Source organism: Bombina bombina, chromosome 4 (assembly GCF_027579735.1).
Source record: "Bombina bombina isolate aBomBom1 chromosome 4, aBomBom1.pri, whole genome shotgun sequence".
Lineage (NCBI taxonomy): Eukaryota > Metazoa > Chordata > Amphibia > Anura > Bombinatoridae > Bombina > Bombina bombina.
In genome coordinates this window covers 435096385-435121741 of record NC_069502.1, presented here as the reverse complement: position 1 = coordinate 435121741, position 25357 = coordinate 435096385, and the positions used below count along the sequence as shown (strand labels likewise).

The window sequence follows — 25357 nt, the reverse complement described above, 5'->3', positions numbered from 1 at the left end:
TTTGGATCAGAACCGTCACCCGCAGAATGAAGCTCTCCGTCCTCATGTTCTGCAAATTGTGACGCAGTGTCTGACATGGCCCTAATATTATCAGCGCACTCTGTTCTCACCCCAGAGTGATCACGCTTACCTCTTAGTTCTGGTAATTTAGCCAAAACTTCAGTCATAACAGTAGCCATATCCTGCAATGTGATTTGTAATGGCCGCCCAGATGTACTCGGCGCTACAATATCAAGCACCTCCCGAGCGGGAGATGCAGGTACTGACACGTGAGGCGAGTTAGTCGGCATAACTCTCCCCTCGTTGTTTGGTGAAATATGTTCAATTTGTACAGATTGACTTATTTAAAGTAGCATCAATACAGTTAGTACATAAATTTCTATTGGGCTCCACTTTGGCTTTAGCACATATAGCACAGATATCTTCCTCTGAATCAGACATGTTTAACACACTAGCAAATAAACTAGCAACTTGGAAATACTTTTCAAGTAATTTACTATAATATGAAAACGTACTGTGCCTATAAGAAGCACAGAAAAAGTTATGACAGTTGAAAATTAATAAACTGAAAAGTTATAGCATCAAATCTTTGTAAAAAACACAATTTTAGCAAAGGATTGCTCCCATTAGCAAAGGATAACTAACCCTGATAGCTAACAGTGAGAGAGATCAGTAAACTGTCATAAATTAAATAAAACGACTGCCAAGTGGAAAAAAATAGTGCCCAAAACATTTTTTCACCCAGTACCTCAGAAAATTAAACGATTTTACATGCCAGCAAAAAACGTTTAACATTAATAAATTGAGTGTTATTAAAAAGCCTGTTGCTAGTCCCTGCAAATTAGGCTAAAGTTTTATGCATACAGTATAATTCCAGTGAAGTGCCATTCCCCAGAATACTGAAGTGTAAAATATACATACATGACAGCCTGATACCAGTTGCTGCTACTGCATTTAAGGCTGAGTTTACATTATATCGGTATGGCAGAATTTTCTCATCAATTCCATTGTCAGAAAATAATAAGCTGCTACATACCTCTTTGCAGATTAATCTGCCCGCTGTCCCCTGATCTGAAGTTTACCTCTCCTCAGATGGCCGAGAAACAGCAATATGATCTTAACTACTCCGGCTAAAATCATAGAAAAACTCAGGTAGATTCTTCTTCAAATTCTACCAGAGAAGGAATAACACACTCCGGTGCTATTATAAAATAACAAACTTTTGATTGAAGGTATGAAACTAAGTATAATCACCACAGTCCTCTCACACATCCTATCTATTCGTTGGGTGCAAGAGAATGACTGGTAATGGCAGTTAGGGGAGGAGCTATATAGCAGCTCTGCTGGGTGAATCCTCTTGCACTTCCTGTTGGGGAGGAGTTAATATCCCATAAGTAATGGATGATCCGTGGACTGGATACACTTAACAAGAGAAATAAACTTTTTTTACTTTGTTATTCCGTTTTTATTAGGGTAACCGTACAGTCTAATAATCTGCCTCTCTCTATATTTTTCACAGGGGCAGCTGTGATTGACATCGGTTTTAGCCAATCATCAGCTCACCATGCGCCCCATGTGAAATCGGACCTGCACGCTCCCGTGCTCTCAACTCACTCATTGCTATGGACGGCGCATGCGCAATTCTTACGCTAATTGCGCATCTCTAAATGATAATACTAATAATAATAATAATGAGTATTATCATTTAGAGATGCGCAATTAGCCTAAGAATTGCGCATGCGCAGTCCATAGCAATGAGTGAGTTGAGAGCACGGGAGCATGCAGGTCCGATTTCACATGGGGCGCATGGTGAGCTGATGTTTGGCTAAAACCGATGTCAATCACAGCTGCCCCTGTGAAAAATATAGAGAGAGGCAGATTATTAGACTGTACGGTTACCCTAATAAAAACGGAATAACAAAGTAAAAAAAGTTTATTTTTTTAAATATAAGCACATCGATCTGCTAGTTAAAAGTAAGAGCATCTAGAATATGTTTTGCAATACATACGAATTTACCATCACTTTAATATATACAGGATAACTGGACATGGAAATCAAAATGAAACTCATGATAAGGGTGTACATTAAATAAATAATAAAAAAAAAAGTTTCCAGTTTGCCATTATATGTACCTTTTCTCTCCGTTTCCTTTATTGAAACTTAGCCCTTTTACAAGCATATCTAGGCTAAAGACACTCCACAAGTCTTGAGCACTATATAACATTGTTACAAACATTGTTGCAAACAGTTGCTGAGTGTTAACAAAGGATACGAAGAAACATTTGAAGACTTTACTTTATCTATAATTAGGACTTCCACATAAATTTAAGTAAAAGAAATAAATGTATCAGGTAAGCCTACATTTTGTTTTCTGTTATAAGGTGGTGAGAGTCTATGATCCAGTACTCCTGGGAACTAATACCCAAGTTGTGGAGTCCACAAGTAATGGTGGGCAGGACAAAAAGGCAGGCACCTAATTTACAGACACTTCTGCCTGGAGGCCTTTTTCTACCAAATGCTGCTTTAGAAGAAGCAAAAAACATAAGTGGAAAGATTCAGAAAAAGACTGACTGTGTTGCTGCTTTGCAAATTTGCAGAATTCTCATTTTTGAAGGCCCAGGAAGATTAAACTGATCTTTAAGAATGGCCTCGGAAAACACTTTGGGGAGACCCTCCAAGTAAGCCTTGAGAATCAGAAGTTTTAGCCAAGAAGCTAAAGAATCTGCAGTGACCTTTTAACCTTTACGTCAGTGCTTGACAAATCTGATTAAAAATTAGGAGCCAGTAAGACTATTTAGGAGCCAGGCATATTTTTAGGAGCCAGACAGTTGGATTTGTATATAGACATATGGAAAATAACCTAAAAAGGTAGGAGCCAGGAGTAAAATTCTAGCAGCAAGGGGGTGGAGCCTACTCTCAAAGCAGCAGGACGCATCTCAGTGAAGCTCCTGGAGATTAAAATATTTTAATCAAGTTACATACCACAAATCTACATTATTTTACACTTTTGTGTTCACTTTTCAGCTAAAGTTAGGATAATCTCTAGAGCTGAAGTCACTACAATGTTTTCGCCTATGTTCTTTGGGATAGCTACGCAGTAGACATTCTACAAGGGCCTAGTAGCCATTTTGTCATTGGATGTTATCAAGCAGTCGATTGATTACAGTCAACGACTCCAGAGAAGGATACTAAGCGTAGGTCTGGGGCTGCCGCATAACCCCCCCCCCCCCCCAAACTTCGGGGTTAAATATCCTGCAATAGGATAAACAAAAAGGTAACCTGCTATTATAATTTAACAGTCTCCGGGAGACTACAATGGAGGCGCTAGCTAGATGGGAGCATCGAGTGACGCAAGTCATTCAAAACTACCACCAGAGTCTGCTGAAAGACCTCTGTGATCTACTTTGTACACCACAGCTAATCGGTGAAGCGCAAGTTCGGTCGCCTCAAAAGTATGCTTGCGATGCCACACCAGTTCAATTGGACTTGGTTTCCACACAAACGGCACAACACTTCGAACAGACATCCTGTCAATATCATGATACTACAGACCTCTCATTAACTTATACTATGAGGTTGTCTTCTGCTCGAGTGTATGATCCGGAACCTAAGGGTAAGACTAGGGCCCTATCTAACAGATCGGAACATTACCTACCTCAGACATCCTGGCGCCATGTTACCCCTGAGCTCCCAACAAAGAGACTTTTCCCTAAACAGCCAGGTCAGCGTTTTGAGCCACAAGGGAGTAGGCTAAACCATAGTCTGCTCATGTGCCCAGTAAGCCTATCCTCCTTTGTGAGACCACCGCATAAAGGAAAACTAAATTTATGCTTACCTGATAAATTGATTTCTTTTATGGTAAGACGAGTCCACGGATTCATCCTTTACTTGTGGGATATTATCCTTCCCTACAGGAAGTGGCAAAGAGCACCACAGCAGAACTGTCTATATAGCTCCTCCTTTAGCTCCACCCCCCAGTCATTCGACCGAAGGTACAGGAAGAAAAAGGAGAAACTACAAGGTGCAGAGGTGACTGAGTTTAACTCAAAAAAATATAATCTGTCTTAAAATGACAGGGCGGGCCGTGGACTCGTCTTACCATAGAAGAAATCAATTTATCAGGTAAGCATAAATTTAGTTTTTTTCTATATAGGTAAGATGAGTCCATGGATTCATCCTTTACTTGTGGGATACAATACCAAAGCTACAGGACACGGATGAACGGGAGGGACAAGACAGATGGTTAAACAGAAGGCACCACTGCTTGAAGAACTTTTCTCCCAAAAACAGCCTCTGAAGAAGCAAAGGTATCAAACTTGTAAAATTTGGAAAAGGTATGAAGCGAAGACCAAGTCGCAGCCTTACAAACCTGTTCAACAGAAGCATCATTTTTAAAAGCCCATGTGGAAGCCACTGCTCTAGTAGAGAGAGCTGTAATTCTTTCAGGAGGCTGCTGTCCAGCAGTCTCGTATGCCAAACGGATGATGCTTTTCAGCCAAAAGGCCAGAGAGGTAGCCGTAGCTTTTTAACTCTACGTTTTCCAGAATAGACAACAAACAAAGAAGATGCTTGACGGAAATCTTTGGTCACTTGCAAGTAAATTTTTAAAGCACAAACCACGTCCAAGTTGTGCAATAGACGCTCCTTCTTAGAGGAGGGATTAGGACACAGAGAAGGAACAACAATTTCCTGATTAATATTCTTTTTAGTAACAACCTTAGGAAGGAATCCAGGTTTGGTACGCAAAACCACCTTATCAGCATGGAAAACAAGATAAGGTGAGTCATATTGCAATGCAGATAGTTCAGAAACTCTTTGAGCCGAAGAGATAGCAACTAAAAACAGAACTTTCCAAGATAAAAGCTTAATATCTATGGAATGCATAGGTTCAAATGGAACCCCTTAAAGAATCTTAAGAACTAAATTCAAACTCCATGGCGGAGCAACAGGTTTAAACATAGGCTTGATTCTAACTAAAGCCTGACAGAACGACTGAACGTCTGGAACATCTGCCAGAAGTTTGTGCAGTAGAATTGATAAAGGAGATATCTGTCCCTTTAAGGAACTAGCTGATAGGACTAAATCCTAGGAATCCTGATCTTACTCCATGAGTAGCCTTTGGATTCGCACCAATAAAGATATTTACGCCATATATTATGATAAATTTTCCTGGTGACAGGCTTTCGAGCCTCAATCAAGGTATCTATGACCGACTCAGAGAACCCGCGCTTGGATAAGATCAAGCGTTCAATCTCCAAGCAGTCAGTCGCAGAGAAACTAGATTTGGATGCTGGAACGGACCTTGAATCAGAAGGTCCTGTCTCAGTGGCAGAGTCCATGGTGGAAGAGATGACATGTCCACCAGGTCTGCATACCAAGTCCTGCGTGGCCACGCAGGTGCTATCAAACTCACCGAAGCTCTCTCCTGTTTGATTCTGGCAATCAAACGAGGAAGGAGAGGAAATGGTGGAAACACATGGTGGAAACACATAAGCCAGGTTGAACGACCAGGGTACTGCTAGAGCATCTATCAGTACTGCGTGAGGATCCCTTGACCTGGACCCGTATCGAGGAAGTTTGGCATTCTGACGAGACGCCATCAGATCCAATTCTGGTGTGCCCCATTGCTGAATCAATTGTGCAAACACCTCCGGATGGAGTTACCACTCCCCCGGATGAAAAGTCTGACGACTTAGAAAATCCGCTTCCCAGTTCTACACTCCTGGGATATAGATTGCTGATAGATTGAATTATTGAATTATTTTGGTAACCTCTATCATCGCTAGAGAACTCTTTGTTCCCCCCTGATGATTGATATATGCTACAGTCGTGATATTGTCCGACTGGAATCTTATGAATCTGGCCGACGCCAGCTGAGGCCACGCCTGAAGCGCGTTGAATATCGCTCTCAGTTCTAGAATATTTATCGGGAGGAGAGCTTCCTCCTGAGTCCACAATCCCTGTGCTTTCAGGGAATTCCAGACTGTACCCCAGCCCAATAGGCTGGCGTCCGTCGTCACTATGACCCACGCTGGCCTGCGGAAACACATTCCCTTGGACAGATGATCCTGCGACAACCACCAAAGAAGAGAGACTCTGGTCTCTTGGTCCAGATTTATCTGAGGAGATAAATCTGCATAATCCCCATTCCACTGTTTGAGCATGCAAAGTTGCAGTGGTCTGAGATGCAAGCGAGCAAACGGAACTATGTCCATTACCGCTACCATTAAACCGATTACCTCCATACACTGAGTCACTGACGGGCGAGGAATGGAATGAAGAGCTCGGCAGATGGATAAAATCTTTGAATACCTGACCTCCGTCAGAAAAATTCTCATGTCCACCAAATCTATCAGAGTTCCCAGAAATGGAACTCTTGTGAGAGGGATAAGTGAACTCTTTTTACGTTCACCTTCCACCCGTGAGATCTTAGAAAAGCCAACACGATGTCCGTGTGAGACTTGGCTAGTTGGTAAGTCGACGCCTGGATTAAGATATCGTCCAGATAAGGCTATGCCCCGCGGCCTTAGGACCGCCAGAAGGGACCCTAGCACCTTTGTGAAAATTCTGGGAGCCGTGGCCAACCCGAAGGGAAGAGCCACAAACTGGTAATGCTTGTCCAGCAAGGCGAACCTGAGGAACTGGTGATGATCTTTGTGGATAGGAATGTGTAGATACGCATCCTTTAAGTCCACGAAGGTCATATATTGACCCTCCTGGATCATTGGCAAAATAGTCCGAATGGTCTCCATCTTGAAGGATGGGACTCTGAGGAATTTGTTTAGGATCTTGAGATCCAAAATTTTTGTCTGAAAGTTCCCTCTTTTTTGGGAACCACAAACAGATTGGAGTAGAATCCTTGCCCCTGTTCTGTATCTGGAAATGGGCAGATCACTCCCATGGAATATAGGTCTTCTACACAGCGTAAGAACGCCTCTCTTTTTGTCTGGTTTACAGACAATTGAGAAAGATGGAATCTCCCCCTTGGGGGAGAATCTTTGAAATCTAGAAGATACCCCTGGGTTACTATTTCTAAAGCCCAGGAGTCCTGAACGTCTCTTGCCCAAAAGCCTGAGTGAAGAGAGAAAGTCTGCCCCCTACTAGATCCGGTCCCGGATCGGGGGCTACCCCTTCATGCTGTCTTGGTGGCAGCAGCTGGCTTCTTGGCCTGTTTACCCTTGTTCCAAGTCTGGTTAGGTCTGCGGCAGGGGAAGAGGAACCACCTTTGAAGTTTCGAAAGGAACGAAAATTATTTTGTTTGGTCCTCATCTTATTCGTCTTATCCTGAGGAAGGGCATGGCCTTTTCCTCCAGTGATGTCTGAAATGATCTCTTTCAGTTCAGGCCCGAATAGGGTCTTACCCTTGAAAAGGATGGCTAAAAGCTTAGCTTTTGATGACACATCAGCAGACCAGGACTTAAGCCATAACGCTCTGCGTGCTAAAATGGCAAAACCTGAATTCTTCGCCGCTAATTTAGCCTATTGAAAAGCGGCATCTGTAATGAAAAAATTAGCTAGCTTGAGAGTCCTAATTCTATCCAGAATATCCTCTAATGGAGTCTCAACCTGAAGAGCCTCTTCCAGAGCCTCGAACCAAAAGGACGCTGCAGTAGTTACAGGAACAATGCACGCTATAGGTTGGAGAAGAAAACCTTGATGAACAAATATTTTCTTCAGGAGACCCTCTAATTTTTTTACCCATAGGATCTTTGAAAGCACAACTGTCCTCAATAGGTATAGTTGTACACTTAGCCAGGGTAGAAATAGCTCCCTCCACCTTAGGGACCGTCTGCCACGAGTCCCGCACGGCATCTGATATGGGAAACATTTTCTTAAAAGTAGGAGGGGGAGCGAACAGAATACCTGGTCTATTCCACTCCTTAGTAACAATTTCCGAAATCCTCTTAGGGACCGGAAAAACATCAGTGTAGGCAGGAACCTCTAGGAATTTGTACATTTTACACAATTTCTCTGGAACTACAATAGGGTCACAATCATCCAGAGTCGCTAAAACCTCCCTGAGCAATAAGTGGAGGTGTTCTAGTTTAAATTTAAAACCCGTCATATCTGAATCTGTCTGAGGGAACATATTTTCAGAAATCTCTCCCTCAGCCAGCAAATCCCTCACTTCAGAAAATTGTGAGGGTACATCTGATATAGCTAATAAAGCGTCAGAGGGCTCAGCGTTTGTTCTCACATCAGACCTACTGCGCTTCCCCTGCAACCCAGGCAGCTGTGAGGGTAGTATTCATAACTGCGGCCATATCTTGCAGGGTGAAAGAATTAGACGCACTAGAAGTACTTGGCGTCGTTTGTGCGGGCGTTAACGGTTGTGACACTTGGGGAGAATTAGATGGCATAACCTGATTCTCTTCTGACTGAGAATCATCCTGCGACATACTTTTAGTAGCTAAAATATGTTCTTTACAATTTATTGAACTTTCAGTGCATGAGGGACACATTCTAAGTGGGGGTTCCACAATGGCTTCTAAACATATTGAATATTGACTTTCCTCAATGTCAGACATGTTGAACAGGCTAGTAATGACTACAAACAAGCATGAAAACACTTTATTTATTTAGTGAAAAAAATAACAATCTTAAAAAACGGTACTGCGCCTTTAAAAGAAAAAAAAGCATACACGTTCTGCAAAACACTCTAAACATGCACCAAATTTTTCAAAATTTTGTATGTAGACCCACTATAGGTAGTTAAGATTGCACCACAATTTTTTTTAACAATTAACCCCTTAATGTCCAAACCGGATCGAAAATAGGCCCAGATCCGGAAAAAGACCCCTCAGCACCTTGCCACAGCCCTGCTGTGGCCCTACCTGCCCTCAGGGATCGAAAATATGGGGTAAAAGCTTCAATTTGGCCCAAAACATAGAACAGGGCCCTCAGAAGTTAGAGCTTGCTGCTTGCTGACAAACTGCGCATCTGAGGCGTGAAAATAGGCCCCGCCCATCTCACTCGATGTTTCCTCAGCCTTAAAGAACTGCACCAGAGCAGTTATAACTAGCCATGTGGGTTCCAAAACCCTAAAGTTAAGCCATGTGTGCCCTAATAAAGTTGCCCAAAACGTTTATTGCCCACAAAAATGTTAAAGCACTCCCATCCAAAAAACGTTTGCTCACAAACATTTGTCATTCAGTGTAAACATATATGTAATTGGCCCCATATGCAAGCTAAGTAATGCCCTTCTTTTATCTCTAGGATTACTGCTTACCCTCCTGCGTATAATGTCAGCCTTTCTGAAATACACAGTCTCTCCAGAAAAAATATTACTGAACATACCTCATTGCTGCATAGCATGAAAACCGTTCCTCACACTGAAGTTTCCTGTACTCCTCAGCCTCTGTGGGAACAGCAAATGGACCTTAGTTACAAATGCTAAGATCATCATCCTCCAGGCAGCAGTCTTCATCCATCTGCTGCCTGAGAGTAAATAGTACAAACCGGTTTCATTTAAAAATAACAAACTCTTGATTGAAGAAATTAAAAACTAATATTTTATCACCTCTTTCACTTTACCCTTCCTAGTACTTAGAGTAGGCAAAGAGAATGACTGGGGGTGGAGCTAAGGGAGGAGCTATATAGACAGCTCTGCTGTGGTGCTCTTTGCCACTTCCTGTAGGGAAGGATAATATCCCACAAGTAAAGGATGAATTTGTGGACTCGTCTTACCTATATAGAAGAAAAATCCATATTTTGAAGGTCCCTTTCCTATGCCCATCGGATCTGTACGGTTGCGACAAGCAGCAGCTAGGCGACACTCTCATAGGAATTAAACTGCAGAGAGCTGGTGTGGGGTAAGAAAGTATTTCTACAGTCCAGCTCTTAAGAACTCCCCGTTAAGTTCTACATAGGTGCTTCTCCACTAGACGGAACCTTTTATGAGGACCATGCGGTCTGAGACCTCAAGTTCATTGTTTATCCAGGGATCTAACGTTTGAGAGACCTGATACTAACTGTGTATCTTCTACTTTTCTCATCAACCTGCCCTCACAGTTTAAAAAAAAAAAATGCATTAAACTTATTTACCTGTTCTTTGTCCTAATCAGAATTGCACCAGTGTATGTTTGTAAACATAGTTTATTAATAATTGTCCAATGATATTTTATACATATTGATGTCAAAGGTGGGTAAATATATCTACTAGCCATCATTTTGTGTTTGAGATGGGTAGCAATGCAGTGTTTATAACCCCAAATATTTTAAAGATGTCTATTACTTTAATCAGCTCTAAGAAGGCTTACAGTTATTTAGGCTAAGTTGACTTTCACTAATTTTGCTGGTAAATATGTATTGAACGCTCCTGTCAAATTACTATGGCCCCCTCCTCATTCTATTTTGCAATTAAGATATGTGATAAATATATAGCTAGATATGTAAACGGGCGTCCTATGGGCTGTACACAGATATTGTAGAAAGAGGAATTGATGTGCACACATTGTACGGAATCAACTATTTCTATTTGATGTTATAATTCTCTGTATGTGAAAAGAAAAACCAATGCCATTTATTTACCAAGCTGTGCTGCTAGCGGCCGTGGCAGCATGGCACTTCTATAAGGAAGCCTATTTTAGGTATTAATAAGACCTAAACTCCTTTCAAAACATCAGTTGAACACATATATTGCACACAGCTCACATATCTCTAGATAGAGAGTCATTCCTCTACTCTTTAGCCTAATGACTATTTCCCAGTTCTCAACAAGCTTAGCTGATATATAAATGTGAAATTTCGTTATAGATATGACTATCAGTGTGCTTTTCCACACAGTGTATTCACCCTAATATGTTCCCTTTAACATTTATCCTAAGCACAATATCACCGGTTTTAATTAATCCCATGTATAAATTAATACATGCTCCTGTATCCCTTTTGACTTTAGTCAAGATCCCAATATCATCTCACTTTGGATGCACCAATAGCCCAAACTTGCCTCCTTAAATATACCCCAACCTAGAGGTCTCAGATCCACTCTAATTCACAATTTTATCTCACTGTACCCTAACCCATCCACTAAAGATTCATTGCGTTATTTTCTCCTATATTATCTATACCATTTAACATTGTAATAATTGATTCTCCCTCTCTGATACAAAACTATACCTATATGTACTATGGCCCATAAGTGGCTGCTTCATAAACTAATAGTCCTCTACCCTGCACCATAAGAGTCATATGGTCCCAGAGTGGCCTTTAGTATAATTAGAGGACCCTGTACTATATCTAAAAAAAAATTGAGGTTTTAACGATACATGTACCAACATCATCGCCAAGTCTGTTTTTTGTTTATGGTAGATATGCTTATGTGGTTGCAAGGTACATGTATAGATAATTACCAACCTGTCTAATTGCAATATCCACCAGATGACCTATTACCATGTTACCAATTATTGTTTAACTATACACTTACTTAAGTTGACTTTTTTGATTGCATAACCACGGTTATAGTGGTATGTCTATATGTTGTTATCTATGCAAACCTCTATAAAAATATATATTAAAAAAAAAAAATGGCAGCCAGGGACTCCCAGGCTCCTGGGTTTGTCAAGCCCTGCTTTCCGTGGACCTGAGAAAAGAATAAATAGATTAGAAGATTGGCTAAAATCTTTTGTAGTTTGCAGGAGAAACATTAAAGCCCTAAAACCATTCAAATTATGTAAAAGTTTTTCCTTACAATTTTGAAGGTTAGGAGAAAGATAAGGAACAATAAATTTACCTACCGACAGATGTTATCAGAAGACACAACTTTTTTCATAAAAGTTCAATTTTATCCTTAAGACCGCTTTATCCTTGTGGAAGATGAGATAAAGAGGGTCACAAGAAAGAGCAGACAGATCAGAAGCCCTTCTGGCAGATGATATAGCTAGAAGAAAAAATACTTTCCATGATAATAACTGGATGTCCAAACTATGCATCTATTCAAAAAGTGAAACCTGTAAAAGTCGTAGAACCAAATTTAGCTTCCATCATAGCTACAGAACTGCGAGTTCCCCCATGGTGATTGATATATGCCACCGCTGTGATATTGCTTGATTGAAAGGGAAGGAAAGTCTCTTCTTTCAGGAGAGGCCAACTCTAAAAAGCCCTGGAGTTAGGATGCTTATTAGTAACCTCGCTCCTGAGGAGACCAACATCCCTGTTCTCTACTAGACCCCCATACTGCAATTGTGATAATGGTCCATGTTGGACTGACAAACAAAATGGATTTGTTCTTTATCCAACAGGACAAAGAATTCCTTGTAGCTGGACCCAAAAAGATCCCTTTAGAAAGCATGTTGACTGTAACTTTGATTGCCTTTGATCTGAGAAGGAAAGTCTCATAGTTATTGAGTCTATAATGACACCTAGAAAGGAGACTCTGGTTTGAAGAAATAAGGAACTCTTGGGAATGTTAATACTCCAGCCATGGTTGCGAAGAAACAAAAAAAAACAAAAAAAAACTTGTAGTTATTAGATATTGCTAAAGGAAAAAAGATAAAGCATGTACCAATATATCATCCAGGTATGGTGCCACTGAAATAGTAAAAAAACTGGCTTCTTAGATTACGCTAATACTATAAGCTAAATGGACACAAAAAAATGCAGCAATGTATCAAATAGCAACGTGTCAACAAATATAATATAAAACAATAATTTAATAAAATAAGCACTATGTGTACACAAAATATAATGCACTATTTCATAACAATATAAAAATCACATACTCCAGATCACATAAAAAAATGCAAGCATACATATAAATCAGTTTCAGAGAAGAGTCCTTGATGTTATACAGTCTCTGTGATTCAAATGTGCGCTAAAAGCAAAAAGAGACAGCGTTCTTTGAACACAAGATAAAAGTACGGAAAATAAGGTGTATTTTTTTACTTACACCATAAACTCTCTGTATTAGCGCTGTGTGTATGAATACTTGTCCAAACTTAATGGCCGATTCCTGGCATTGGCAGATTGGGATGTCTATGCAGCCCTAACTCTGGTCTCGCTTTAATGACTTCTCCAGTCTTTTTGGATACTCCGTCTGAGATTGTGGCAGGCCACAAGGTACACCAACAGCCTAAAGCAACGGGTTTCAACTTTGGTCAAGTCTTTCTCAAGCTCTGATGTCTAAGATTCATTCTCATGCTTATATTGGGATCTTAAGGTGGAACTGCTCCAAATAGTTTATAGTTTAAAATGTAAAGGTGTATTTAGAATAAAAAAATTAAATTATATAAATTAAATTTATATATTTACTGTATTATGTCAATAGATATTTTATATGTCCCGTATAAGTATTTGGAATGCTCAGAACTTCAGTAACAATTACCCTACCTAAAAGCCTAACCCAAAAGGGTTTATATATAAGAATAATTAAAACAAACAGATACTCATATTCACTATCTTACATCATGATATCTAGATAAAAAAAAATGTATATTATAGAAAACGCATCATGAAAAAAATTATAGGAATAGATCAATAAAAAACGATAAAAAGGCTATAAAAAGCTATTCATTTCTAACTCTTAATGTAATCATTTAGGTTTTAAAGTACTCAGTTTATATATCCATTTGGACTCTAGTTTCAATAATTCATTATGTTTATTCCCCCTCTCCAATTTATGTTTAGTTTAGCTATCCCTGTGTAGTAGAAGCATTTAGTATCAGCTCCATTACATTTTAGAAAATGATGTGGGATTGGTAGTTCTTTATTTCTGTGTCCGCATTCTCGATAGATAATAAATGTTCCCTGATGCCACTGAAATACCCTGAGCTCTTATTACAGACAAAAAAAGAGTTCTCAGACGTTTTGTAAAAATTCCGGGAGCAGTAGCCAGACAAAACGGAAGAGCAACAAAAATGAAAATATCTGTCCTGAAAGACAAATCTTAGGAACTGGAGGATGGTCTTTGTGGATAGAAATATGAAAGAAAGCAATTTTCAACTCTATCATGGACATATATTGCCCTTGTTTCCATTTTGAAAATAGGAACCCTCGAAAAACTTGTTCAAACATTGCAAATCCAGAATAGGCATGAAAGTTCCTTCTTTTTTGGGAACTATGAAAAGGTTGGATTAAAAACCATGGCCTTGTCCTGATATCGAAAATGGAACTATCACTCCCAAGAGTTCTAGATCTTGAGAACAAAGATAAAAGCTTCAGCCTTTACAGGGTCCTTTGGAACATGGGACAGAAGAAAAAACTTCCTCTGGGAGGCCTTAATGTGGAACCCATTAAGTTGAGTGTTGATCCAATTTGGGTAGATTTCCAGGAAGATCCAGAAGAATCGTGCTTTTGGGGAGAGGAGGATTATCTTTCGTTCCTTGACTGATGAAAGGAACAAAAGCAATTAGTAGCTCTGTTATTTCCCTTAGACCTTTTGTCCTGAGGGAGAAAAGATCCTTTACCTACAGTAACTGAAGAGATTATGGGATCTAACCCAGGCCAAAAAAAAAGAAAAAGAAGAGATAATAATCTAGATTTTTAAACCATGGCAGCTAACCATGATTTAAGCCACAGGGCTCTTCTGGTAAAACAGACAGAGAATGTCATATCCTTAGCATTGATTTTAATAATGTCAATATTTGCATCAAAGATTAACGCATTTTCTGACCTAATAAGTTTCAAACAACAGAGAAATTCCTCCTCAATAGACCAATCTGAAAGCTAGGCAAATAAATTATCGTACCAGATACTGACAGTTGTCTGATATAAATAACCCACTTGAAGAAGAGCTTTTCTATGAAAACACCAATTTTCTGTCCCTAGGGACACTAGTGCTGCGCCCGCTATGTTCTATCCTTGGAGCTTCCCTTTATGCTTTTAAACAAGTTTTGAATAAAGTGTTTTTTTACCCATTGAATGAGTGGATCGTTGCTTTCTACAGGCAAATGACATAGCCTATCCTCTGCGGGGAGAGCTTGGTGCCAGCTCAGTGCCATTACTGAGACCATTGAGCGCTCCACAAGGTTCTGGTTCCGATGTCAGGGTTAGGCTTTCCCCTGTTAGATCAGCAGATATATATGTTAAAGAGCAATCAATATAGGTTAAAAGGCGCTCTGCTATAGTTAGTCTTTCTGATATATGAAAACATTTTTTTGCCTTAATAGAGCTAAACAGTTCTTAAATAGTAGCTGTATGTTGTTCTTATTGGTTTCTTTTGTAGAAAGCTTCTTAATATTGTGTGTTGAAATAAAAAATTCCCTCTTACCAGCTAAGACCTCAATCATATGAGGTAAGATATCAGCTCTGTATGTGTAAAGGTGATTCAATCTTTCTTTCCCAAAATGGTGTCCTTATGAATTCTTAATCTATTTCTTATCCCATTAGTTTGGCTGAGTCTTTATATTCAATGGTAACCCTGGACTCTCTGATGATCTTTCATGCGATGGTGAGAATCTTTTTTCCTTAGGTGTATGAACAGCGGTTGGCAAGGATTCCCAGAGTTATGCAGGGAGGAAAAAAACACACATAGCGTTATACTCTCAGCTTCTTATAGGCAGAGCCTACTTAGTTCCCATCTTGTTTTCTGAGATGCTCGACAAATGTTCATCAGAAATCTCTGTTGTTCTTGAACAAAACTTTAAAGCTAATGATAGATTATAATATATATATAAATATATATATAAAATCAAAGTAAGCATAAAAAGAAACGGCAAACAACTTACTTGTGTTCTTGCCTGCAGCTAGATATGAGTGTCACTATTACAAAAGGGACATGAAAACCAACATTTTTCTTATATGATTTTGATAGAGTATATAATTTAAAATAAAAACTTTTAATTTACTTCTATAATCAAATTTACTTTGTTCTCTTGGTATCTTTCATTGAAAGCAGGAAGGTAGGCTTAGGAGCATGCACTTGTCTGTAGAACTAGATGGAGCACTTCTGCAAGAATGTTGTACATTGTGCAGACACCGCTGCAATCTTGTGCTCAAAAGCATTCTTATAAATCTGCTGCCACCCTACCTACCTAGATATTCTCTTCAACAAAAAATACCAAGAGAACACAAATTTGATAACATAAATAAATAAATCATAAAAAAAAAAATATTGAGGTCTCATGTCATTTTAAAGGGACAATCCAGCCAAAATTGTAATCCACATGGATGCATTTCAGATTTAATAAGAAGCCTTTTTGTAATATGCATGTTTTAGCAAAAATTCCTTTAATAAAAGCTATAGCTGTCTCAAAAGTGTATTTAAGTATGCACCGTGCACCAGCATTTTAATCACAGCACTTGATCAGAGAGTCGCTGCTTGTGCCATCTGATAATGGCTCAATTTGTTAACTACTGACATGATACAAGCCCCATTGGAGCTCTGAGCAGCTGCAGTATTTAAAATGTTGGTCAACTAAGAAAAGCTAGCAATGCTTCACATGCACGTGCAGAGAAAAATGTTAACACTAAAACGGTGATAACCTTTACAAGAAGCATTTTTGCCAATACATTTATATTACAAATATGTTTCTACTCGAAGATGTAATTCATCTACGTGCATTGAAATTTTGACCGGAAAGTCCCTTTAAAGGGAAACTGAACCTATTTTTTTTCTTTCAAGATTCAAATAAAGCATGCAATTTTAAGCAACTTTCTAATTTACTCCTAGTATCAATTTGTCTTCGTCCTCTTGCTATCTTTATTTGAAAAGCAAGAATGTAAGTTTAGAAGCCAGCCCATTTTTGGTTCACAACCTGGGTTGTCTTTGCTGATTAGACATCACCAATAAACAAGTACTGTCCTCCAGGGTGCTAAACCAAAAAATGGCAAAAAATGGCTGGCTCCTTAGCTTAGATGCCTTCTGTTTCAAATAAAGATAGCAAGAGAACGAAGAAAATTTGCTCTATCTCAATCAATACAGAAAAAATTTGGGTTTAGTATCCCTTTAAGTTATATTATGACATGTTTTTTTAGCAAAAGTCCTCTACTGAGTATTAGCAATAAACTAACTGCAGCAATTTTATTGTGTCTCCTAGAAACACTTTAAAGGAAAATCTGATCTGTAGCGACCCCAGGCCAAAAAAAAAAAAAAAAAAAAAAAGGTAAAATCCTTTTAAAATGATAGATAATACATTCTGTTATGGTTTCTACTAAATAAACCACTGCTTATTGCTTATTTTATTACAACAATGATGAAACAGGCTGTTTTAGATCCCTTTAAAGGGACAATTTCAGATTCAGATAGAACATACAATTTTAAACAACTTTCCAAATTACTTCTATTAGAAAAATGTCTTTGTTTTCTTGTTATCCTTTGTTGAAAAGCTGGAAGGTAAGTTCAGGAGTGTGCACGTGCCTGCAGTACTATATGGCAGCAGTTTTTTAACAATATTATACATTAGCAAGAGAACTAGATGGCAGCGCTATTTACTAACATGTAGTGATCCAGACATGTGCGCGCTACCTATATGGATATCTTCAACAAAGAATAACAAGAAAATGAAAAAAAAGTGGCACGACTTAAATGCACAATTAGTGCTGCTGATTTGATCAGCAGCGATTTCTGCTGTGCACCAGCAGTGCTCTGTGGTTCCAGAGCAATTTTTTTAATGTGTGTCTTGCCCCTTTACGCTAGTCTTAAAATTACATGCCCTAACAAATTAGAGCATGCAGATTTTGGACTATAATTGTCCTTTAATGTCAGCTCAAACAAATATCAGTTACATTTCTAACAATTTTTTAACAAAAAAAAATAATATATTTATATAGCAATTTTTTAAAAATAACTCAAAGCTAGCAGGGACAAGCCTCCCCCCACCACAAGACAGACAGTTCATCTTACACATCTGATCCTGCAGCCCCTTTAGAATCATTAGGCATAATAAAAACATATGTTGTAAGGAACTACAAATTACAGCCCACAGTAGCGGCTGCAGGAAGGCCTACAGAATAATAAACCAGCACTGCCGCCCTGCAGTCGCTACTGTGGGTTGTAATGTGCAGCTCCTCACTACACATGTTGTCCATATCCAGAAGGGGAAGAAGGAGATGTAGAAGAGCTTGATGCCGAGAACGAACAAGCAATAGAGCAACGTGCGGTGGACGGTGAAGTCTTGGCCCTTCTCGCCCGTTAAAGAGTTCCGGCACTGCAACTTCTTACTGCTGTTCCCAGCGGTACCGTTAGTGTCCCTACATGCCCTGTTAGCCTGGTGACCCGCACAGCTCTACACCCGCATAGCCGCTGTAAGCGAGCCACGTGACTGGGGTCCTGCCTATACCGGGTCAGACATCACAGCCCCGAGTTTGCCCCCATTCCCACTCCTTGCAGCGGAATTGAAGTCACTGCCACGCCCCTTATCCGCATGTGGCCGCAGCGGAGCCCTCCTGTAAGTCATAGGTGACATCATAGTGGACGGGGTTAAAAATTGCATACTCCCGCGATTTTAAATCACGCTGATTTAAAAATTGCGGATTACTCTATTATTTTACTTCTTTTTTTTATCCCAGTGCATTAGATACACTTTCAGCTTCTACAGCAGTACTGCTTATTGTATGGAGCAAATTGCACAGATGAAAGAAGAGATATTTAATTTGTGTAATATTCTATGTTAATAGGAGATGCTTGTCCTGAAAAATGTGTAAGGCCACATTTTTATCTTCTGTTTAGTGTTACTGCTATCCAAATAGCAATAATCATTAAAAGAGAAGTGGAACGCAAAACATTTTTGTTATATATGTGAAAATCAGCAGTTAAAGGGATACTAAACCCAATTTTTTTCTTTCATGATTCAGATAGAGCATGCAATTTTAATAAACTTTCTAAGTTACCCTTCTTATCAATTTTTCTTTGTTCTCTTTGTATCTTTATTTGAAAAAGCAGGAATGTAAAGCTTAAGGGCTAGATTTATTAAAGCTGAGGCGTATAGGGGAGCGTATACGCGCCCCTGTACACCTCAGCTCGCCTGTGGCGGGGCGAAAATACCCGCAGGTATTTGGCATTGCACACGAGCGCAATTTTGCGCTCGCGTGCAATCCCGCCCCCTGCCTGCGCACAGCCAATCGCGCGCGGGCAGGAGCCGTCAATCTCCTCGCTCTGACTAGACCGAGAAGATTGAATTTCGCCAGATTAGAGGTGGCGAAGAGGCTCAGGAAGCAGCGGTCTGGTGACCGCTGCTTGATAAATGACGGCGAGCAAGTTCTTTAGAGAACTTGCTGCCGTAGAGGCTTAATAAATCTAGCCCTAAGAGCAGACCCATTTTTGGTTCAGTACCTGGGTTGCACTTGCTAAGTGGTAGCTGCACATATATACCTCTTGTCATTGGTTCACCCAATGTGTTCAGCTAACTTCCTGTAATACATTGCTGCTCCTTTAACAAAGAATACCAAAGGAATGAAGCAAATTTGCTAATTGAAGTAAACTGAAAAGTTGTTTAAAATTGTATGCTCTAAAGTCTAGCTGAATCATGAAAGAAAATGTTGGGATTTCATATCCCTTTAAACACAAAGAAAATAATAATAATAATAATAATTAGTAGAAACTGTTTAAGTAGAAACTAACAAGAAGTGGGACTCTACTGCCCTCTAGCTGATAGGGACAACTCTCGTGTACAAAAAATATGTTTATTCAGCACAGGAGCTTTTTTTCTTTTCAAAATAACAAAGCCTTGTATTTTGAAGCATTCTCTTGTAGATGGAAATACTTGGATAATATATTTTTAAAGCTTCCAATGCTGCTGACTATAAAGAAATCTAGGCTGAGATAAACATAGGTAAATTAGTGTTTCAGTGGGGGAACCTGCTCGATCTAGCATACCTTTGAATACCTACTGAAATACCATTGTCAAGCTGAAGTATTTCTATCGCACAATATTTAGCTAGATAGATCAAGTTTGTGAGAAAAAAAAAATATTTAACTGATTGATTCCCAATATGTCAAAACAGCGTTCAGTTTGCCGAGACTGGTGCTGACCATTCACTAATTAACGCAGATTATGCTGAACTGTGATAATATCTGTGACCCTAAATTGACTTCAGAATGAAATTATCTTCCCATAGGTTACCGTGCTGCTACCCTATAACTACTGACACTGTTGACGGCAAACAGAAAACACCCGCTTACTAACTTATACAACTGCATTACTGACTTGTGCTGGAAGTTGGGCCGTATAGTATACGTGTTCTCTGAAGCTTCGGTGTCCATCATAGCGACCACGGAGAAGAAAGAACACAGCTGTCTAAGCGTCCTGACTTGCTACTACAGCAACCACAACATCCTGTTCTGTACGTCACACTTCCGGTGACTACAGTGTCAGCCATATTTCTTTAGGGGAAAGTGTATCGTAGGCGTAACAGTATGACTTGAATACAAATGTGTATACATTATCGTGTGTAAAATGCAAACGTATACATTATATCAATATAATATTTTAATCCTAACTTTTTTTCAAATCAAATCATCAAATATCTAGGTTAAAAAACTTGAGTAAAACTGCAGTGTCCACTAATTGGGAACGTTCTTTTGACTCGTTCAGGGGCATCATCAAACGTGATGAACTACTAATACAGTGCTTTCCAAACTGTGTGTCGGGACACACTAGTGTGTCGGCAGCAGTGTGTAGGTGTGTCCCTGCTTCAGCACAAATTTTTTTTAAATTACATTATTTTTTTTTATTGTTTTTTGGTTTCTGACTTTCCACCTGCCTGCTACACATATCACATAGTTGACACGTGATTGATACCTAGTGGGTAACAGATCATCCTAACCAATTCGCACAGCTCAGTGGGAACTGAAACTATTACCATTGGCGGATTTGGCGGCACATTGGCTCCTGACTGCACGTGTAGTTTCCTTAATTGGCTCGTGACTGCAAGTGTAGCCAGTGAGTGGGACAGCAGTGTGTTTGCAGTGCGGGCAGTAGTCAGTCGGACTCACAGAGCTCTGAGGGTGGCAGCTTAAACGCTGAGCTGAAGTCAGAAGTCAGTGTGATTTTTTTTGCGACTAGCTCCCAGTAGTGCATTGCTGCTTCTGCTCTTGATATATGGATAGGAAGTGGAAGCTTAAAAATGCTTGATGATGAAATGCGAGTGTCTTTATCTTATATTAAACCAAATATTCTGAAACTGTGTTCATCCCATCAACCTCATACATCCCATTAAAATAGTAAGTAGCTATTGGTGTTATTAAACTTTTTTTTAATTCTTGCACATACATACTGTTACTTGTAAATGCATTTTGTTATTATATAATTTATGTATGTGTCCGTATCTTTTAAAACAAGTTAGTTTAACCTCCTTTTTGCTAGTACAACTGAATTACTGTGTCGCGAAATGATGTAGGTTTAAAAAGTGTGTCACCAACATGAAAAGTTTGGAAAGCTCTGTACTAATATATCCAAATTAGAATTGATTGATGTGGTAGTTTGTATGTTTATCTTTAAAGCTTTTAGTTGAGTATGTCTGAGGATCAATTAAATGAATCGTGATCTCTGTGCAATAAACAAACAGTACAAGAATTCAACAATTTGTGAATTGTACTGTTTATTGTTCTTATTATTAAAGTGTGTGCACGTTTATCAATATGATCAATAGGATACCTGGCACCTTCTGCTTCCATTTTAATGGGACAGTATACACACATTTTCAAATAACTAATTGTAATATACACTACTATAAAGAAGAATATGCACCAATACTGATCTAAAAATCCAGTATATAAAACCATTTAAAAACTTACTTAGAAACTCCCAGTTTAGCAAATTTGACAAGGTTAGGCGGAGACACCCATTGAAAGAGGCTGAGAAAGAAGGAAGAGCAGACACCCTCCTCCCCTTCATATGAAAATACCCTTTACACAAACAGGAGCAAGCAGGAATCTGTAGACTTGAGTCTACATTTGACACTTTGAGGCTTGGTCATGAGTCTGAAAATCAGCACAGTTATTACAAAGTAAGCAAAACTTTACAAAGTTACAAAAACACTCCTATATGGGCTTTATAAATCGATCATCTACAAAACATGTATGCAAAGAAAAATCTAATGTACAATGTTCCTTTAAATGCTGACACCTTGCAGTAGTGGCAAGGCCAGGTCAGCCAAGCATATAGTCCATAATATGGTCACAGGGGTAATAATAAAGAATCTGACAAGCCCTTCCTGGTTGTGCTTTGAACACTCCCCAATGCATGGATTTGGACACTGCAGTCCAGGAAAACAAAGGACATAAAGAAGGGCCAGCTGAACATTGTTCCAAAAATCGGACAATTGGTTCCTGGGTATTTTTCAAGAAGAGGGGTATGTTGTAATTTGAACCCTATACGGACAAGGATATTTTGCAAGTTAGAGACTAAAGTTAAACATTAATATACATTACTGTTTTTCAAACCTGTCTTTAGGGACACATTTTGAAGATATCTAAACTGAAGCACAGGTGAAGTAATCAGCTGATTAGTAAACATGGTTATTTTACCTGCTCTCTTCCAAAGTAATCCTGAAAACCTGGCCAATCTTTAAAGCCCAGGACCATGTGACTTATATACAGGTCTAGACAGTTCATAAGAAGCAAAAATTCACATTGGTTGCCAGGTGTCCAGTATTCAACCAGACAGTCCTTTATTTTAGCAAGCTGTACAGTAAAATATATACAAATATACAGGACAAACTATGGCATATGTGTGTTACTGGCAGACAAGGGGATAAAATGACCGCTCAGCTGTGAAAAACACAATTTATGTAACAATTTAAATGAAAAATTTCTTTCATGGCGGCAAGAGTCCACAAGCTGTTATGTATGGATATACATTCCTACCTGGAGGAGGTAAAGTTTCCCAAACTTCAAAAGCCTATAAATACCTCACCCACCTCACACATACCTCAGCTTATTGTATAGCCAAGTGGTGAAGTGTTTAAGGAGTAAAATAAATGAAATAAATTAATTTATCAGGTAAGTTCTTACATAAATTATGTTTTCTTTCATAAAGGTGGTGAGAGTCCATGAGCTGTTACATATGGGATATAATACCCAAGATGTGGAAGTCCATGAGTAACAATAAAGCAAGGGATAAAATAAAAAGTTTTTTTGCTGATAAATTAAATCCAAAAATAAAGTCTTATACGACAAAAAAAACACTCAAAATATAGGCACCATTATCAAATTAAAACAACCACCTGAAGTTTCTACCAAAAGCTGCTTCTCAAGAGGCAAATACATCAAAATGGTCAAATTTGGTAATTGTAGGCAAAGAAGACCAAGTGGCTGCCTTGTAAATTTGATCAACTGAAGCCTCATTCTTGAATGCCCAAGATGTGGCAACTGATCTAGTAGAATGAGCTGCAATTCTCTGGCCCGCCCACTTCCAAATAAGCTTTGTGAATCAGAAGTTTCAACCAAGAGGCTAAAGAAATAGCTTTCTGACCTTTCTTGGAACCAGAAAAAAGAACAAACAGACTAGAAGTCTTTCTGAAATCTTTAGTAGCTTCAACATAATATTCCAAAGCTCTAACAACATCCAAAGAATGTAAAGTTCTTTCAGTATCATTCTTAGGTTTAGGACACAAAGAGGGAACGATAATTTCCCTATTAATGTTGTGATAGGTAACAACCTTAGGTAAAACTTTGAAAGAAGTCCGCAAAACTGCTTTATCTTGATGGAAAATCAGATAAGGAGACTGACAAGAGAGAGCAGACAATTCAGAAACTCTTCTGGCAGAAGAGATAGCCAAAAGAAACAATACTTAACAAAAAAGTAGTTTAATGTTCAAAGAATGCATAGGCTCAAAAGCAGGAGCCTGTAAGATATTTAACACCAGACAAGGACTCCAAGGAGGAGAAATAGATTTAAAGGAATAGTCTGGTCAAAATTAAACTTTCATGATTCAGATAGAGCATGCAATTTTAAGCAACTTTCTAATTTACTCCTATTAATTTTTCATTGTTCTCTTGGTATCTTTATTTGAAAAAGCAAGAATGTAAGCATAGGAGCCGGCACATTTTTGGTTCAGACCTGGGTAGCACTTTATGATTGGTGTCTAAATGTAGCCAACCTATCAGCAAGTGCTACCCAGGTACTGAACCAAAAATGGGCTGGCCCCTAAGCTTGCCTTCAAATAAACATACCAAGAGAACGAAGAAAAATTGATAATAGGAATAAATTAGAAAGTTGCTTAAAATGGCATGCTCTATCTGATTCATGAAAGTTTAATTTTGACTAGACTATACCTTTTAATAACAGGTTTAATACGAGTTAAAGCCTGAACAAAACAATGAATGTCTGGAAGATAAGCAATTGTTCTGTGAAACATCACAGAAAGAGCATAGATTTGTCCTTTCAAGGTACTGGCAGACAAACCTTTATCCAAACTATCCTGAAGAATTCTAGGAATTCTAAATGAGTGCCAGGAGTAATCATAGAACACCATAAAATATAAGTTTTCCCACCTTTGTGATAGATCTTTCTTGAAACAGGTTTTTGTGCTGAATCATGGTGTTTAATCACGGAGTCAGAGAAACCTCTGTGACTGAGAACTAGGCATTCAATTTCCATGCCATTAAGTTCAGAGACTTTAGATCTTGATGAAAGAAGGGACCTCTAGACAGAAGGTCTGGTCTTAGAGGAAGAGGCCATGGCGGGCAACTGGACATTCAAAATAGATCTGCACACCAAATCCTGTAAGGCTACGCAGTGGCTATCAAAATTACATAGGACTGTTCCATTTTGATCCTGGATATTACTCTGGGAAGCAGAACTAGAGGAGGAAATATGTAAGCATACTGGTAAGACCAAGGAACTGCTAGAGCATCCAACACCTCCGCCTGAGGATCCCTGGACCTTGCAAGGTACCTGGGAAGTTTCTTCTTCAAATAAGAGGCCATCGGATCTATTTCTGGAAGACCCCATATATGAACTATCCAAAAGAACACATCTTGGTGGAGAGACCACTCCCCCGGATGTAGGGACTGACGACTGAGTTAATCTGCCTCTCAGTTGTCCACACCTGGGATGGAACCGCAGTGATGAGGCAGGAATTAGAATCCTCCCAAGAAAGTATTCAAGATATTTCCATCATGGCTAAGGAACTATGAGTTCCTCCTTGATGATTGACATATGCCACTGTTGTGTTATTGTCTGTCTGGAAATAAATATAAGGCTTGTTCCTCAATAGAGGCCAAACTTGAAGAGCCCTGAATAGAGCACAGAGTTCTAAGATATTGATTGGAAACCTTGCTTCCCGAGGATTCCAAACTCCTTGTGCTGTCAGAGACCAGGTAGGACAAGCAAAGGAAGCCACCTGAAGAATAGAGTGGTGGTTTAACCACCAAGCCAGAGAAAGTCGTGTATTAGGATCCAAGAATATCAGTTGTGATATTTGAGTATAGTCCTTGCACCATTGGCGCAGCATGCAAAGTTGAAGAGGCCTCAAATG

General features: G+C 39.2%; 1 protein-coding gene across 1 annotated transcript in view; it reads right to left on the bottom strand.

The window, feature by feature from the left end:
* LOC128656389 (dynein light chain Tctex-type protein 2B-like) overlaps nucleotides 1-20197 on the bottom strand; it is a 48402-nt gene extending 28205 nt beyond the window's left edge. Inside the window, exon 1 of the mRNA XM_053710262.1 lies at nucleotides 20083-20197. Coding sequence (XP_053566237.1) covers nucleotides 20083-20141 — 59 coding nt within the window. The 5' untranslated portion in view covers nucleotides 20142-20197. The remainder of the gene's footprint in view (nucleotides 1-20082) is intronic.
* Between the last annotated feature and the right edge of the window lie 5160 nt (nucleotides 20198-25357).